Here is a 15,682-nt window from a genome sequence, read left to right as displayed (position 1 = left end):
AGTAGTTTGCTTTCATCAACTAAAGAAGGACTTCCAAAAGAAACTGAGAAGATACTAGTACAGACGACTCCACTCTATAATAAAGAATTTATGCTGAACAGTAGCTATAGCAATAATGTTCATTTGGAGAGGCATGGCTGACAAACATACCCCATCAAACTGGAATGGTAGGTTATGGGGAAACTCGTTATAACAAGGACCAATCCCCAAAACCATGACAATTACATTGTACTTCCTGTGCGAAGAAATATAAAGAGCTAGCACCTGCAAAATCCCCTTATCATATGAGGGTGTTGTTGTCTCTGACCTCTTTATAAAGAGGCTCCACTGTGATGTGAGATCAAAATCACAACCAGGGGACATGCATATTTTTCTTTCACATAATTACAACAATAAAAACTGTTGACTACATAACATCAAAATATATAAGCCTCATTTTGGCTGTTCATCTGACAGGGCATGCTCCCAAACTTTCAGCTAGGTTCTCATAGTCTTCCTTCAACACTGTTGGCAAATAAGATGAAGCTGAGGCAGCAGAGCAATGTACACATTGAAACGCGATTATCTTTGCGAGTTTGGTCAACCCGCATCATGTATAAGCTACCACCAATCACATCCAATGAGTTGGGTGACTACGCACAGCCTTCAAAACTTTCAGATCTACCGTTCTCAAGCACCAGTTACCCTATCCAGTTGGGAGAGTTGAGTATCATTTGCCATTTGTGTTGTTTGAAGATGTTTCCATTGCCATGGTAACAGACTTTCCATCATCCACTGCTGGAGATGACCCGGCAGCAACGTGGGAGGCAACATTCGTGTTCCCTGGCGACATAGGTGAAGCCTCAGCTTCTGTCGTTTCCATTTCATTATCAGCAGTATCGTTCTGTTGGCTAGGGCTCGTTCCCCCCTTTCCCTTCTTCTTCTTCTTCTTTTTCTTCTGCTTCTGGGAAGGATTAGAGCCCGCTGGCGGTGACTTGGAGTCTACCGATGGTGACTTGGATCCAGCCGACGGTGACATGGAATCTGCTGATGGTGACTTGAATTCAGCTGACGGTGACTTGGAGTCTACTGATGGTGACTCGTTTCCAGCTGAAGGTGACATGGAGTCTGCCGATGGTGACTTGCTTTCAGCTGAAGGTGACACGGAGTCTGCAGGTGGCGACTTGGATCCAGCTGATGGTGACTTGGATTCGGTTGACCGTGACTTGGATGAGGCAGAGGGTGGTCGGAATTGGGCACCGGCGGGTTTCTGGGCCATTATAGCCGGCGGTACGGGCACGCCGAGCATATCTGGTAACATCCAGGGTTTGAGCCAGCCAACCAGGGGATTGACTCCGGGGGTATAGTGGAGGTATTTATGGTAGAACAGCAGACCATCCAGCTTGTCCTAACAGAGGTCAAAGGTCAACACAGGTCACAACATTAACCCAAGATCTCAGATTGTTATCCACATAAAAACAACCCACGTACAAGGGACCTTACAGGGGAACCCAATTCACACACACTAACACAGGAGAGCATTTGCACGTGGTTACCAGTATTCAACAAGATGCTTTCTACACTGGTGAAAGATTTTCAGCGGACTCTTGCTTTGCGAAAAGAAAATTTTGCTAGTGGTCATTAACTTTATATACTGAATATTTGAAAATGTTCTGGGTTTTCTTTTTTGACTTGGAAGCTCTCATGGTGATAGATTTTGGCTGTGTGATTTCAATCAGAGTTTCTAACTTAAATGTTTCCTGCCCTTCAGTATAAGTTTGAGCATAGTGAATGGACAGAATCACCCAGTGAAAACACAGCTTTGAGAATGCCTCTGAAACAAAGGTCAATTGACATCATTTTCCATTCCATTCATAAATTTATTATATTAATAATGATAATGATAATAATAATAATAATAATAATAATAATAATAATAATAATAATAATAATAATACATGTAATAATAATAATAATAATAATAATAATACATATAATAATGATAATAATAATAATAATAATAATAATAATAATAATAATAATAATTATTATTATTATTATTATTATTATTATTATTATTATTATTATTATTATTATTATTATTATAACAATGATAATAACAATGAGGATAATGATGATGATGATGATGATTCATCATCATCATCGTCATCATCGTCATCATCATCATCACCATCATCACCACTAATCATCTGCCCCTTGATACTTACTGGGAATGGCATCACGTGGGCCAAAGCATCCTGTAAGATGCTCTTCTCACATCGGTAATTTGGGAGAGGACAGAATTTGATCTGTATGTCAAGAGGAGAACAAAATCAAACCAGAGCAACACATTACCATTGAATTCCGATGAACATTAATCTATTTCTTGTAATCCCTTAGAAAAGGTGCTTACTACTGAAAACGAGCTAAAAAACAACAACAAATATTTAAACATCTTCCCTCTGAAGAACACATGTGGGGGAGAAAGTAAAAACAGGTCCACATGCAATTTGTTAGTAAAGCATGAAGATACTGACACTCCACAGGCCTATAACTGAGTGATATTATAACTGTATGTTACTAAGCAACAAAACTACACATGTTCTTGTCATATTTCAAGGAAAAGACACCTTAAAAAAAAGGGCTGTTTCACTGGGGGTTTTTTTTTTTCATTCAAAGCTGACATCAAAAGCAAGCACAAGCTTCAGTTAAAGGACAAGTTCACCTTCATAGACATGTGGGTTGAGTGAATGCAGCAATATTAGTAGAACACATCAGTGAGAGTTTGAGCAAAATTGGACAATCTATTATAAAGTTATGAATTTTTGAAGTTTCTGCTCAGTCACGGCTGGATGAAAAGACTACTACAGCTTGTGATGTCACATGAGTACAACAATATAAAGAAAGAATAAAGAAAATTCAACATATTTCCATTTTTCTCGCATAACATAAGAACACTCTACTTCTCTCTTTCAGAAGGCAGGGGGTATAATATTACCCTTAACATACGTCAGTAGCACGTCGAAGAAATATGCACTTTATTCAAAAAGTAAAGTTTTGTGAAATTCTCTTTTTATTTTCCTTATATAGTTGTACGCATGTGACATCATACACTGTAGTAGTCTTCTCTTCCAGCAGTGACTGCGCAGATACTTAAAATATTCATAACTTTTGAACGGATTGTCCAATTTTCCTCAAACTTTCACTGATGTGTTCTACTAATATTGCTGCATTCTCTCAATCCTTATGTATATGAAGGTGGACTTGTCCTTTAAGTTTTTCATGCTGATAATCTACCACTGCAGTACTACAGAGACTCCAACTCTCCCGTTTTCGACGGGAGATCTCCCGCCGAAAACCCATTTTTGCAAAATCTCCCGTTCTCCCGTTTGAGATTTAATTTCTCCCGCCCTGGCTCTTTGTCTCCCGTTGGAAAGGATTTCTTGCATATTTCTATCGTATGTTGAAAAAATAAGCCTTAGATAGCACCAGAGAGCATCTAGAACCCTAGGAATTTCGTGCTTCGCACACATCAACTTTGAGTCTCCCGTTTGCTCGGGGTTTCAGTCGGGAGAATCTCCAGATCAGAAGGTACTTCGGGTTGGAGTCTCTGGTACTAGTTGTGAAAGTCCATTCTGATGAAGATATACACCTATCTAACGGGGGACACAGACTGCCACACACTGGACAATCCAACACTTACTGGATTTTTCTTCGTGCCCTCAGCAAGTGCCGGGTTTTCTGCAAGTTTGGACAGCAGCCAGAAGAAGCGAAATTCTGTGTCGCTGTCGTAGACCGGATGACCATGCCAACACATAATGTCCAGCACCCAATACGTTTGGTAGACTTCGCTGTAGATACAGTCCAGAATTGTGTAGTCTACGGGTGAGATATCGGGGCAATCAAGAAAAACGAAAATCAGACAGATCCCAGTACAATCATGCCAAACAGTGTATACTGCGCATTATTTCAAACAATTAGTTACCCAATTTTAATTTCAATTTCATTGAGCAAAGGACATAAGCACATGATAATGAATAATATGTACTTGTAAGATGTCAGAATTCTAAATGTACATAAAATGACCTGCATTTACACATATGGGCAAATGGAAGGAAATGGGTCTGTATGACAAATGCAAATTTTTCAGCCATCATCATGAAAATGGGTTTGTATGGTGGTAGATGTAAGCGCTGCAAGCTTAACGGGAAATGGACAAATGTCTTGATTTTGACAAAAATAGACTAAAGAAAGAATCAAAAGCAGACTGATGACTTCCTACATAACAATTATCATTCTAGTTCAAGTTATGGCCACAAGAGAATAAGGACAGGCAAACTTCAGAGATCTTTGTCTTTTTAGTAACCTTGAGAGATCTTGCTGGAAATATACCTGGCAAATTTACAACACAGTCAGCGTAGCAGGGCCAAGCATGAAAAAGAAATCCACCATAGGCAGCATATCAGGGCCAAGCATGAAAAAGTGATCCACCAGTATATGGTGGATTTCTTTTTCATGCTTGGCCCTGATATACTGCCTGTGTTGTAAATTTGCCAGGTATATTTCCAGCAAGATCAGAAAATGTCCTGAGATCTGGGGTGTCTGGACAAATGGATAGGCAGACAAACTGAAAACACAATGGCTCTAGCACCCTTCAAGGGCAAAGGCATTTGAAATTATAAAACACGAAGTTAGAAAATGCATACACAGAGCAACAAGTGCTAAGCATAATCTGCAAGTGCTTCCTCTATCCAAACACACACACACACACACACACACACACACACACACACACACACACACACACATACAGACCTATTGGAGCAATGATGAGTGCAAAATCAATGTGTAGTACTGTAAAATAAGGAAGGTTCGTGTGCATCTTAATTTTGCAAATTTCATGAGAGCCAAGATTTGTGAAAGTAAAATGCACGCAAAAGTTCTTGTCTACACTATAATATGCATTGAATGCCAGTGGCATTTTAAATTTCATGCTGCGAAAAAGGCCATCAGCACGAATTTGCGAAAATTTTACGGTGCAAATATGTCTTGTTTTATAATACTCACTGAATGCATTCCTGCTTTGTCCACTTCCACCCCCTGGCAGTCCGCTTTGGAACTGATTCATACAGTAGCCACTCTTTGTGTAGTGTGACGTCTTGCCCTGGAGTGGATATTACAGAATGATCAATGCTTCTAGATATGAATATGATTATGTGGTCACTTAAGATCAGTAGTCAAGTCCCTGAATATATTTCTGTGAGGATATGTTACGTAAAATCAAATCCTAGGTCTAGGCCTATAGAACAACACAGAAATGAATAATGGGGAAAATCATTATTTTTTTTTCCTTAATTTTCTCGTTAATCCTTGTATGAGACAATCGAGTGGACATCCTATAGCTGCATTTTATGACCAAAAATAACCTTTGCGAATAATTTCTGCAGGAAATTTTTATTTCTACATCCTAGAAAGTTACAGCTGAAAATGTCATTCTTTAGCACGACTTCAGTGACGTAACACATTTGACTTGAACCTTGACGGCCCTTGCACTGCTTCCGCAACTCATGGTCAGCTGGTCATTTGAATCGGTGCTTGTGCAATGTAGTCACGCCTATTTTGTCGGTTGGTCTCATAGTACTCTGTATAGTCCCGTTGCAGGTGAACACTCACACCAATTAAGGCCTTTGTGGTTTTTAAAGTATTGTATCCCAGCTATGCAAGGGTAAGTACACTGAACTGAATACATTGTATTACACTAGTACACAATGTACTACGAAGTGCGCTATATTGTATTTATTCACTGAGTTTCACTGAGTTCCACTGTGCTCCATGCAGGGTGGAGCCTAATGAACTTTTTTTTTTTCAATGCAACCAAAAAACTAACAAAAGAAAACAATAAAAACAATGTACAAATGACCAGCCTATAGGAAAAAAAAGTGTTCAGTAAACAAGTCACCTTAAACTATCAGCCATAATGGAATAACAAAAGAAGATGGATGTCTATGAGATATCTAAAAGAGGATCAACTATTACAAAAGCATGGACCACTTCCTCAAATGACATTGTAATTTACCTTTCTTTTGTGCTATAGCATATTTAGTTTTCTGTTTATACTTTACTAAAGCCATGAATGCATCAAAATTCAGAGTTGAACCTTGAAATCTACATCTATAAATATAAAACTTAAGACAAAGAAATTTAAAAAAAAATTATATATGTACAAAACTCTATGCCATTATTTACACCAAACAGCATATCAAAGAGCGAAAAGGTGTATACCTTTTTTGTCTTTTCGGCTATAAAATCAAATAATTTTTGCCATAAAGGTAGTGTTTTAGGACATTGCACAAATAAATGAAAAGCAGTTTCCTGTTCTTGACTACAAAATATACACTCTGAGTGTTAGAACTATTTTCTATAAGAATGCATTTAAACCAATAATATCATGAAAAACCTTAAAATAAAACCAACGAAGTTGCGTTTAAATAGTACATTTATAGTTATTCATGTGAATAGCATCCCACTGAACTGTTTCATCATTAATGGAGAAAAGGTCTTTCCATTTACCTGTTCTTTTCTCACATGAGGAGTCACAGTGTACATTCCTTATTACCGGATAAGCATGTTTTGTAATTTTCTTCTTTTTTTTTCACAAACTTTGTGACTCTTTTATCAAATAATTCTTCATTGGTATCCAAGGAAAAATCCAATCATGAAAGATAAATTCCATTCATTAAAGAATTATATTTTCTCCTATCCTTCATTGCAATATCAAAATCCAGAACTGGCTCTTCAAAGGTTTTGACACGACCCTCATGTGCTTATCATTAATAAAATGAATTCCTTTCTCAAACCAGTCAGGGTAATATAAAACTAGATATATCGCTACGGCGACTGATATTACTCCGCCATAACGCATGGTTCTCCTAATAGGTCTATAGTACAATGTCTTGACAATGTGTGATGACAGTTTCACACAATTGGCAAAATATCAAAATAGCAGGTTTGCCACAAATGTTCTGAATGTTCACTTTCCTAGAACTAGGTTCAATTGGATGAATGATTAAAATGTCAGAGTGCAGGTATTTGGGGAACTGATGATTTTACTTGACTTTTGACCCTTTTATAAGTTTATGCATTGAGTAATTTTCAAGGTATTGAGAAAAAGTATAATTTCAGTATCAAATGGGAAAATAGCATTGGTAATTATCTAAACCTGGCCTTTGACGTTTGACCTCACAGTTCCAAAGAGAATCACTGTTAGGTTGAACATGCATAAATATGTAAGTTTCATGATGATACCTTGAGTTACTTTTGAGATATGGAGGAAAAAGTGCAATTCAACACTTTCACTTGACCTTTGACCTTTTGACCTTTGACCTTTTGGCAAGAAACTTCCCACAGAATATATATCGGGTAATACAGGCATATATCAAGTAAAAAAAAAAAAAAAACCTTCAGGCATTGCATAAATATAAAGAAAGTAGTGATACTTTGAGGAGTTGACCTTGACCTTTGACCCCTGACCTTTGAACCATGACCCCCAACTTCCCTAGATAATCACTGCCCATTGGAACAAGCATATATACTAAGTTCCATGAAGATACCTTGAACCATTTGCGAGATATGGAGAAAAACATGAATTTTCAACCTTTTTAAAAAAAAATACCCTGTGACCATTGACCTTTGACCCCGTGACCCTAAAATCCAAACAAAGTATTATCCCCCCAGGATATACCCTCACTCCAAGTTTGATGTAAAAGCACCACACGGTTCTTGAGATATCGACAAAAACAAAACGGGACGGACGGACGGACGACCCGAAAACATAATGCCTCCGGCCACTTCGTTGGTGGAGGCATAAAAACATAAAAGTGAGAGCTATGCTACTGTGCTGTCTAGTATCTAATACCACATAACATGAAGCCATTTTAATCCACAGATACAATCTTACCTACCAGCAGTCTAATCAAGTGGCATAGATTTGAACTTAAAGACTCCACAGTGTAAAATATCATGGATCAGTGATACAAGTGATATTTGTCTGCAGGGCATCACAATCTTCTTCTTTTTTTCAATTATTACAAATATGCTTTGCTTATACATTGCATACAATTTCTCTGTTTATTTCATGGAAATAAATTTGAATCTTCAATCCTGAATCTTGAATTTTGAATCTCTCACAAAACAATGTCTGCTGCACTTGTGATGTGTGAGTCAGGGAAAGGAACACAAGAGCATAAACTTCATTTTGAGTGGTTTGTGTTCACAGTGGAGATGTTTGGTCTCACATGTGTTATGTATTTAGTGGCACATAATTTCTAATGACTTATGAAAACTTCCGGTCAAAACCCGAACTGGGTTCTCAGAAATATGTTCATGATAGTCTTATCAGACTACTGAGTCTTAATTCTCTGTCTAGAGTTCATATTTCATCGTGAAAGAAGGAATGAAAATCAACCAATGGGAAATAAGCTGGCTAAAACAACAAACAAATAAACAAAAATCAACCATAGATGGAATACAGAATGGAAAGGCTAATAACAATCACACAAGATATTCTTGAACAATCCCTATGCAACTGACCGATCTGTGATGGACAGCAGCACTTACTTTGCTTGCAATAACGAATGCCCGCCTTCCCACCGGACACGGCACCATCAGCCAGTTTTCTGCAAGGTCATCAGGAACATCAACTAACCATTCAGACAGCATCAGCTGCAGTGATTAATTTAAAAAAAGAAAATGTGTTATGAAAAAAAAATAAGAACAGTAAACTGACAGTAAAGGGGAGATGATGCCTGGGAAAAAATATTCATTCAGCTAAAGAGAAAACAAAATACATCAGATACCTGAGAATTGAATAACATTTGAGTGTTATCGAGAAGCTTCTGATCACTTCATTCTGTTGGGTCCATCACTTCATAGCACCATTGACAAGATTGTTTATGGATTGCCAATGGTAAGGAGTTTTACACGCTAGTTATCATTCAGCATTGCAGTTGGTGCGAAGCATCCAAGACTGTGTAGGTCAGTTGTATCGCCAAACATCCTACAATATGAAAAGTTTGCAATAAAGCTCAAAATATAAGGAGATGTCACTATTTTCCCCAATAAATAAATCATAACTGTAAATGGTTTCTAGTCTGGAGACATTTTTATTATAACTATTGTTCACATTTTGTATATACAATACTTAACATTGATTATACTTCCCTCATATTTTTGCATGAATTGTTTACTTCTATCCCTAACTCACTAGGCACATTTTAGACCTATTTTGACGCACTAAAAATGCTGGGCTTTTGTTTCATCTGCAAATGGTAAATTATGCCTTTAAGATAGCAAGAGAATGGACGATAAAATGTAAAAATTGTTCAATTTTAAAGGTAAATGTGGTGTTCTGCATGAAGTGTGTGCAACAAGCAACTTCAGGTGATAATTAGTCCCATGCCGGCACAGAGTCACAATGCGTGTAGATCTATTGTACATCATCAGTCTAAATGTTATAATATCTATACACGTATACCATAATAGACCCATATGTGCACGTGCTACAGCAGTTCGGGGAGGCTCCAAGTTCTGGCAGCAGTCTATAAATGGGGAAAAAAGATCCACCTGATTTTTGTAGTAACGTTCCCTCCTCTTCTTCGGCCTGTGTGAGCGGGGAGTGCTTTGATCCATTTCCTCTTCATCCTCACTCAGGTCAATGCCAGTCAAGTCATCTTCAGCAAGCTTCCTAGCGATGTTGCTGTAGTCCTTTCGCCGTCTGAGCAGGAGAAATAAATACATGTACATACAAAACTCTGTGTGCTGCTTGACCAGATGAAGATGTGGATGAAGAAGAGAGTGTGTGTGGGACTATCAACTATACAGTGTAGTATCTGTATCACCTGAAATGTCTCCTGAGTTGTAAATACAGAACACTGGATTTAACTAATTCAGAATTGAAAAAATAGTTTCTACTTCTTTTTCTATCGATTGCTTAGTTTGAATACTATTTTCACTTCATTGTAGATAACCTTATGAGACTGAGAGTTGTCATGTTCACTAAAACAGGAGTAGACTCTAAATCTACATTGTATGATTACCTATTCCTATTTTGTCTATAGATATTACGTAAGAGGTCTACATTTTATAAGCACTGCTTCCTACATAAAATTAGTCTCCACAGGGCCAAGCATGCAAAAATGAAAATGTAATGACATATTCTACGTGAAATATGAACATGATTTTATTTCATTTCATAAATAAATAACCATGCCAAATATTCGAACCCATGAACAAAGGAAGCAAACCTCACAAACTTGTGCTACCTGGCATAGAACTACAATGTATAGAATCTAGTACGTATAAAATAATCACTGTTCCTTTCACATCGTCATTGTAACACTATGCAACTGTAACACATTTTTTTTTTTTTTTTTTTTTTTTTTTTAACCTAAATACACAGTAGTTGGCAGCCGGCAGCTCCCAGAATCCATGTTTTCAATGCATTATCTCTGAATAACCTGATAATTCGTGATGTTGCTTGTTGCCAACAATGTTGGTTTGAATTTGCATTGCCGCCACCAAGCTATGTAAAATTTTACCTATTCAAAGAGTAAGATGATGAGCTGAGGCAAGAAGCGATGCTGCAGCTTAGATCTGTAATTAGATTAACTATACACAGCCCAGTCGCTGAAAGTAGCCATTCCCACAGCGTACTAACAGCGTCTGGTCGGGCTATAATTAGAACCTAGATATAAATTTGATTCTTGAACCTTGAACCTTGAAGTACATGTAGTAAATATACAGCTGTAGATCTATCTCAGTTCGGGAAACCCACTCACAAGGGGGGCCCCTCCTTATAAGTAACCCGTCCCCCTTATAAGTAACCCCGTCCCCCTTATAAGTAACCCCCGGGGCACCCCTTATAAGGAGCAACGCGGCAATGCTTGAGTGCAGACGTGGCGACTGAGTACAGTACTCAGTCGCCACGTCTGCACTCAAGCATTGCCGCGCCGCCGCGCCTGGCGACACTCACGCCAGTATTCGCTCGCATTTCAGCATTCGCATGGGTCGTTTGACATCGCATTTAAATCCATGATTTTAGATATGATGCCTCAAACCGATTTTGCTCAAATTTCGTGAGTAACTAGGAAACTTGTGAAGCTTTATGGACATAATCAAGCGAATTGCCGCAGTCCTTTCATTTTCGCGTTGCATTGCAAAAAAGCGTGGAGACTCCTTATAAGGGGTGCCCCGGGGGTTACTTATAAGGGGGACGGGGTTACTTATAAGGGGGACGGGTTACTTATAAGGAGGGGCCCCCCTTGTGAGTGGGTTTCCCGAACTGATCTAGTAATCCCTTCCACTAATTCAGCAGTTCCTTGAAACTATTCCGGGATGGTAGAAGTGTCGTGTGTCAGTGAGAGGTGACATGGTGAACAGGATGATTTTAAATGTCACTGTATAGATCTATTAATGTACAATACAATTCATCATAACCAAAAATGATTCATAACCAAATGTACCACCAACTGACCAATTGACCACCGTCTTCTTCTTCTTTTTCTTCAAAATACTCCTCAACGTTTCATCTGCAACCAAGCAGTGTTTCTGTCAAGTTTCTGCGGTTTCATAATAGGCCTATAACGTTTGACATCTTACTCTTTTTGCTGTTGCAAAACGTCCCGTCTTCGTTCCTCCTGACTTCGTTTGCTGTTGTCACGCGACTTGAAGAGGCACATCCTGGGGTGCTGCGTCGCCGAGCTGTCGGCGGAGAAAGACACTCCTACGGACCCAGAGAACGCTGCAGCTAGCTCATCCATCGTCGGAAGTGCTATTTAGGTCGTGTTGTAATAAGAACTGTTATAGGACATCTACAACTTGATGATTTTACCAATCAATACGGTAAAGCTCAAAGGTGTCAAATTTTTTGTTGAATCATCTGTTATCCCTGAAAGCAGGTAGAATTCAGGTAGAGTTCCACAGAAACACGAGGTCGGAAACATGGTAAGACGTAGACATCTGTACAACGAAATTACTGTTGACTTTTTGGCGGATTACCCGCCCAATTGGGCGGTTTTAAATCCTTGGCGGATTACTCGCAGAATTGGGCGGGTTGGCATCTCCGTTCATGAATGGGAACACACCTTTGCTATTCAAGTTTTAGTTTACATTCTTGAAACTTTCCTGACTAGCTAATAAAGAGCCGTGTTGAAATGGACGGTGTTTGATTTTTTTTGGCTATCAAAAAACAACAACAACAACAACAACAACAAAGGTTATCGACTAGTGACGACGACTTCAATCGGTGTCATACCTCTATAAGGGGTCGAAAGAGTCCATAAATCAACTCAGTTATCTCATTAAAAAAATGAATTTGAGCAGGCGAGTCAAAGTCCGGGCACGGACAAAATGGAAAAAAAAAATAATTTTCACTAATAAATATCACTTTTATCTCAGGGATTTTCTTGATCTGAATTACATAGGACACTGCACATCATCATTCATCAACGATCATCGTATGTGTATGTGTGTGTGCACGTGTCCATGTGTCTAGAGACCAGTGTAGGCCTGTCATTCAACTGGGCTGTGCTTATCTTCAAGAGGAAATCCCCCCAAAAAATATACTCTGTAAAAGGTAAGAAAAAAAAAATCCCTACAGACCGTTCCGAAAATGACAAAAGTCGAATAAGGAATAAGTAAGATATGACGTTTTGATATTTCACATTTTTTGGAAAACTCTTCTTGACCAGTCCTTATGAATATTCAAATAAGCTGCTAGTTGGTGATGTTATGCCCTCAGAATGTTTTGTATGTTATATATGACATTCGGAAAAATTTTTATTTTTAGCTGATGCAGATAAAAGCGTATTCCCATACCAAAAATATATCAGAGTTAAATTTTTTGTTGTTTTTCATTAGGGATGGGTGTAAGGCACGTTACTAATTTGGAAAAAAAGGGGAGTGTCATTTCTGTGTGTGCAATGATTACGAAATTGTGAGAGCATGACATTATCAACTTGCTGATTTGAATAGTCATAACTTCTGTGCCCCGTTTTATCAAAAGATAAAATCGATTTTAAATTTCCTTACCACACAGGCTGTAAATAGACTTACAGTTGAAATCAACTATTAATCAATCTTAACTCTTCATAAAACAGGGCCCTGGTCAGGAAGCGATTTCTGGAAAAAAAAAAAGAAATTTCCATATGTCATATAATTAACTTTCTTATTTCTCATCCGATTTTTATCATTTGCACTGTTCTGCAGGGATCTTCTTTTTTTACTATTTCATATGAAATTAAAATTTGGATAGGATTTCTTTTTTAAGATTTTCAGAGAAATTTGAGCGAAAAAGTTTCAATTTTGCAGTGATGGTGTATTGAAGTCTGCTCATTCAACACGAATAGGCCCTTCTAGACCAACTGTTGGAGATGCATACTCTGATATCTCAACTGAAAATAGCGCCCTCTGTAGGAATGAGTCCTTCCCGTCTTGTCCTGTACTCCCTAGGATAGATGTCAAAAATAGTCTAAACGTTATCTCTCCCTCTAGACCGGGGGCCCAGAGCATTTATTCAGCTGAAAAGGGTCACACTTTTTGATGGTCTCATCATGTAAGGATGTGGCCAAGGGTCAAAAAAATGAATTGCTGGCAAGTGACATCCTGTACCGTAAGCCTAGGGACCACAAAAAGGGACCCCGAAAAATGGATTTATTCAGCCGAAGGGGGTCACGGACAAAAGTTGGTGGATATTGTTCCTTTGGGTGTACTTATCATGAAAACAGCAATGCCAGCTATTTTATCCTGTACGGGGCCCCAGACAGTAGCCCCAAAGGGCCCCACAAATATGGTGTTATTCAGCTGAAAAGGGTCACGGCTAATTTCTTTTGCTATGGAAGTAGTTCCCATCAGAGATATCCAAAACACCAATGCCAGCTATTTTATCCTGTACGAGGCCCTAGACAGTAGCCCCAAAGGGCCCCACCCCCCATAGGCCTACGTATAAACACACACAAACATTGATTTTATTCAGTTAAAAAGAGTCACGGCTAATTTCTTTTGCAGTGGATGGAGTACCAATCAGAGATATCCAAAACACCAAAGCCAGCTATTTTATCCTGCACGGGGCCCCAGACAGTAGCCCCAAAGTGCCCCACCCCCTATAAGCCCTACGTACAAACACACACACACACACACACACACACACACACACATTGACTTTATTCAGCTGATAAGAGTAACGTCTAATTTCATTTGCAATGGAAGTAGTACCCATCAGAGACATACAAAACACCAAAACCAGTTATTTTGTCCTGTACGGGGCCCCAGACAGTAGCTCCAAAGTGCCACCCCCCCCCCCCCAACACACATACTCACACAATAGTTTCATTTAGCTGAAAAAGGGTCACGGCTAATTTCTTTTGCAATGGAATTAGTACCCATCAGAGAAATCCAAAATACCAAAGCCAGTTATTTTATCCTGCATGGGGCCCCAGACAGTAGCCCCAGACAGTAGCCCCAGACAGTAGCCCCAAATTGCCCCCTTACCCCCTCCCCCTCCCCCCCCCCCCCCACACACACACACATTGATTTTATTCAGCTGAAAAGGGTCACGGCTACATTCTTTTGCAATCGGAAGTAGTACTCATCAGAGATATCCAAAGCACTAAAGCCAGTTATTTTATCCTGTACGGGGCCCCAGACAGTAGTCCCCTACACACACACACACACACACACACACACACACACACACACACACACACACACATATATATATTGGTTTCATTCAGCCGAAAAGGGTCACGGCTAATTTCTTTTGCAATGGAAGTAGTATCCATCGGATATCAAAATACCAAAGTCAGATATTTTATCCTGCACGGGGTCCCGTACAGTAGCTCCAAAGTGTTTTGCTTTATTCTCTTTATTGTTTGCATCCCTTCTTTTTCTTAAATATGCGCTCCTTCGTCTTCATTTTCGCGACAACGACAACGCGTCCTCCTCATCATCATCAGTTTTGATGTTCTGGCAAACTTTTTCTAGCGTATCGGCTACGTTCGATTTTAGAGCGGCGAGAGTGGAAGACGTGCATGATTGAGTCTGGGAAAGCGTAGGAACAGCGTAGCTAAAGCGGCCAACAGCGTTATCAAAGCAGGAATGAAGCGTCGTAGGAACAGGCCTTGATTTTATACGAGAGTAGAGAACTTAGTGAGAGCGTCATTAAAGCGGGAAGGTCATGCTTTGATCAAGAAAGCGGCGCAGCAGCGGGACCATGTCGTCGGTGTCTAGTTTATACTATATTTCCCGTTCTTGTGCCGCTGTTACTACGGTCAGAAAACCTGGAATTGTTACGCTCATCCCGCGGTATTTACACTGTCACTGCTCTCTCCCCGTTTGAGCTACGATTCAAAATAGGTCAATCTTGATGGGGAGATGAGGAAGAAATTTTGAACCAGTTCAAAATTTCTTCCCGATCTGTAAAATTGCCAGATCCAACCCCATCACCCAAACGCTGCTGCTACGATGCTCCCAGTCCCCGTACACTTTTGCCGCTCTCTCCCGATCTGACAGATTGAATAGATCGGGATGCAGATCTTGATAGTGGAATTACATGTGGGGACACTTTAGGAACACTCCGTGGGGCCTCGTACAGCTATAAAACTGGTTTCGGTGTTTTTGATACCTCCTTGAGTACTACTTCCATTGCAAA

General features: G+C 39.3%; 1 protein-coding gene across 1 annotated transcript; it reads right to left on the bottom strand.

Moving 5' to 3' along the window:
• Positions 1-615: 615 nt before the first annotated feature.
• Positions 616-11,795, bottom strand: LOC139719792 (snurportin-1-like). Its single transcript, XM_071631177.1, has 7 exons — positions 11,635-11,795; positions 9,601-9,751; positions 8,596-8,700; positions 5,047-5,143; positions 3,683-3,858; positions 2,208-2,288; positions 616-1,387 (listed from the first exon to the last, which is right to left on the bottom strand). Exons 1-7 carry the CDS (start codon positions 11,793-11,795, stop codon positions 710-712), a joined length of 1,449 nt encoding a protein of 482 aa, XP_071487278.1. The 3' UTR covers positions 616-709.
• Between the last annotated feature and the right edge of the window lie 3,887 nt (positions 11,796-15,682).

The sequence above is a fragment of the Diadema antillarum genome, unplaced genomic scaffold, assembly GCF_040938485.1.
Source record: "Diadema antillarum isolate AM-2024a unplaced genomic scaffold, OU_Dant_1.0 scf00000115, whole genome shotgun sequence".
NCBI lineage: Eukaryota > Metazoa > Echinodermata > Echinoidea > Diadematoida > Diadematidae > Diadema > Diadema antillarum.
This window is presented reverse-complemented; position numbering and strand designations above follow the sequence as displayed.

What these genes read in the sequence shown, in the direction of transcription:
- LOC139719792 (XM_071631177.1), bottom strand. Translation starts at nt 11,795, where the DNA reads ATGGATGAGCTAGCTGCAGCGTTCTCTGGGTCCGTAGGAGTGTCTTTC. An exon ending in CATTCGTTATTGCAAGCAAA is followed by an intron (nt 5,144 to 8,595) that starts GTAAGTGCTGCT and finishes TATCCACTCCAG; the next exon opens with GGCAAGACGTCACACTACAC. An exon ending in ACAAAGCAGGAATGCATTCA is followed by an intron (nt 3,859 to 5,046) that starts GTGAGTATTATA and finishes TCTCACCCGTAG; the next exon opens with ACTACACAATTCTGGACTGT.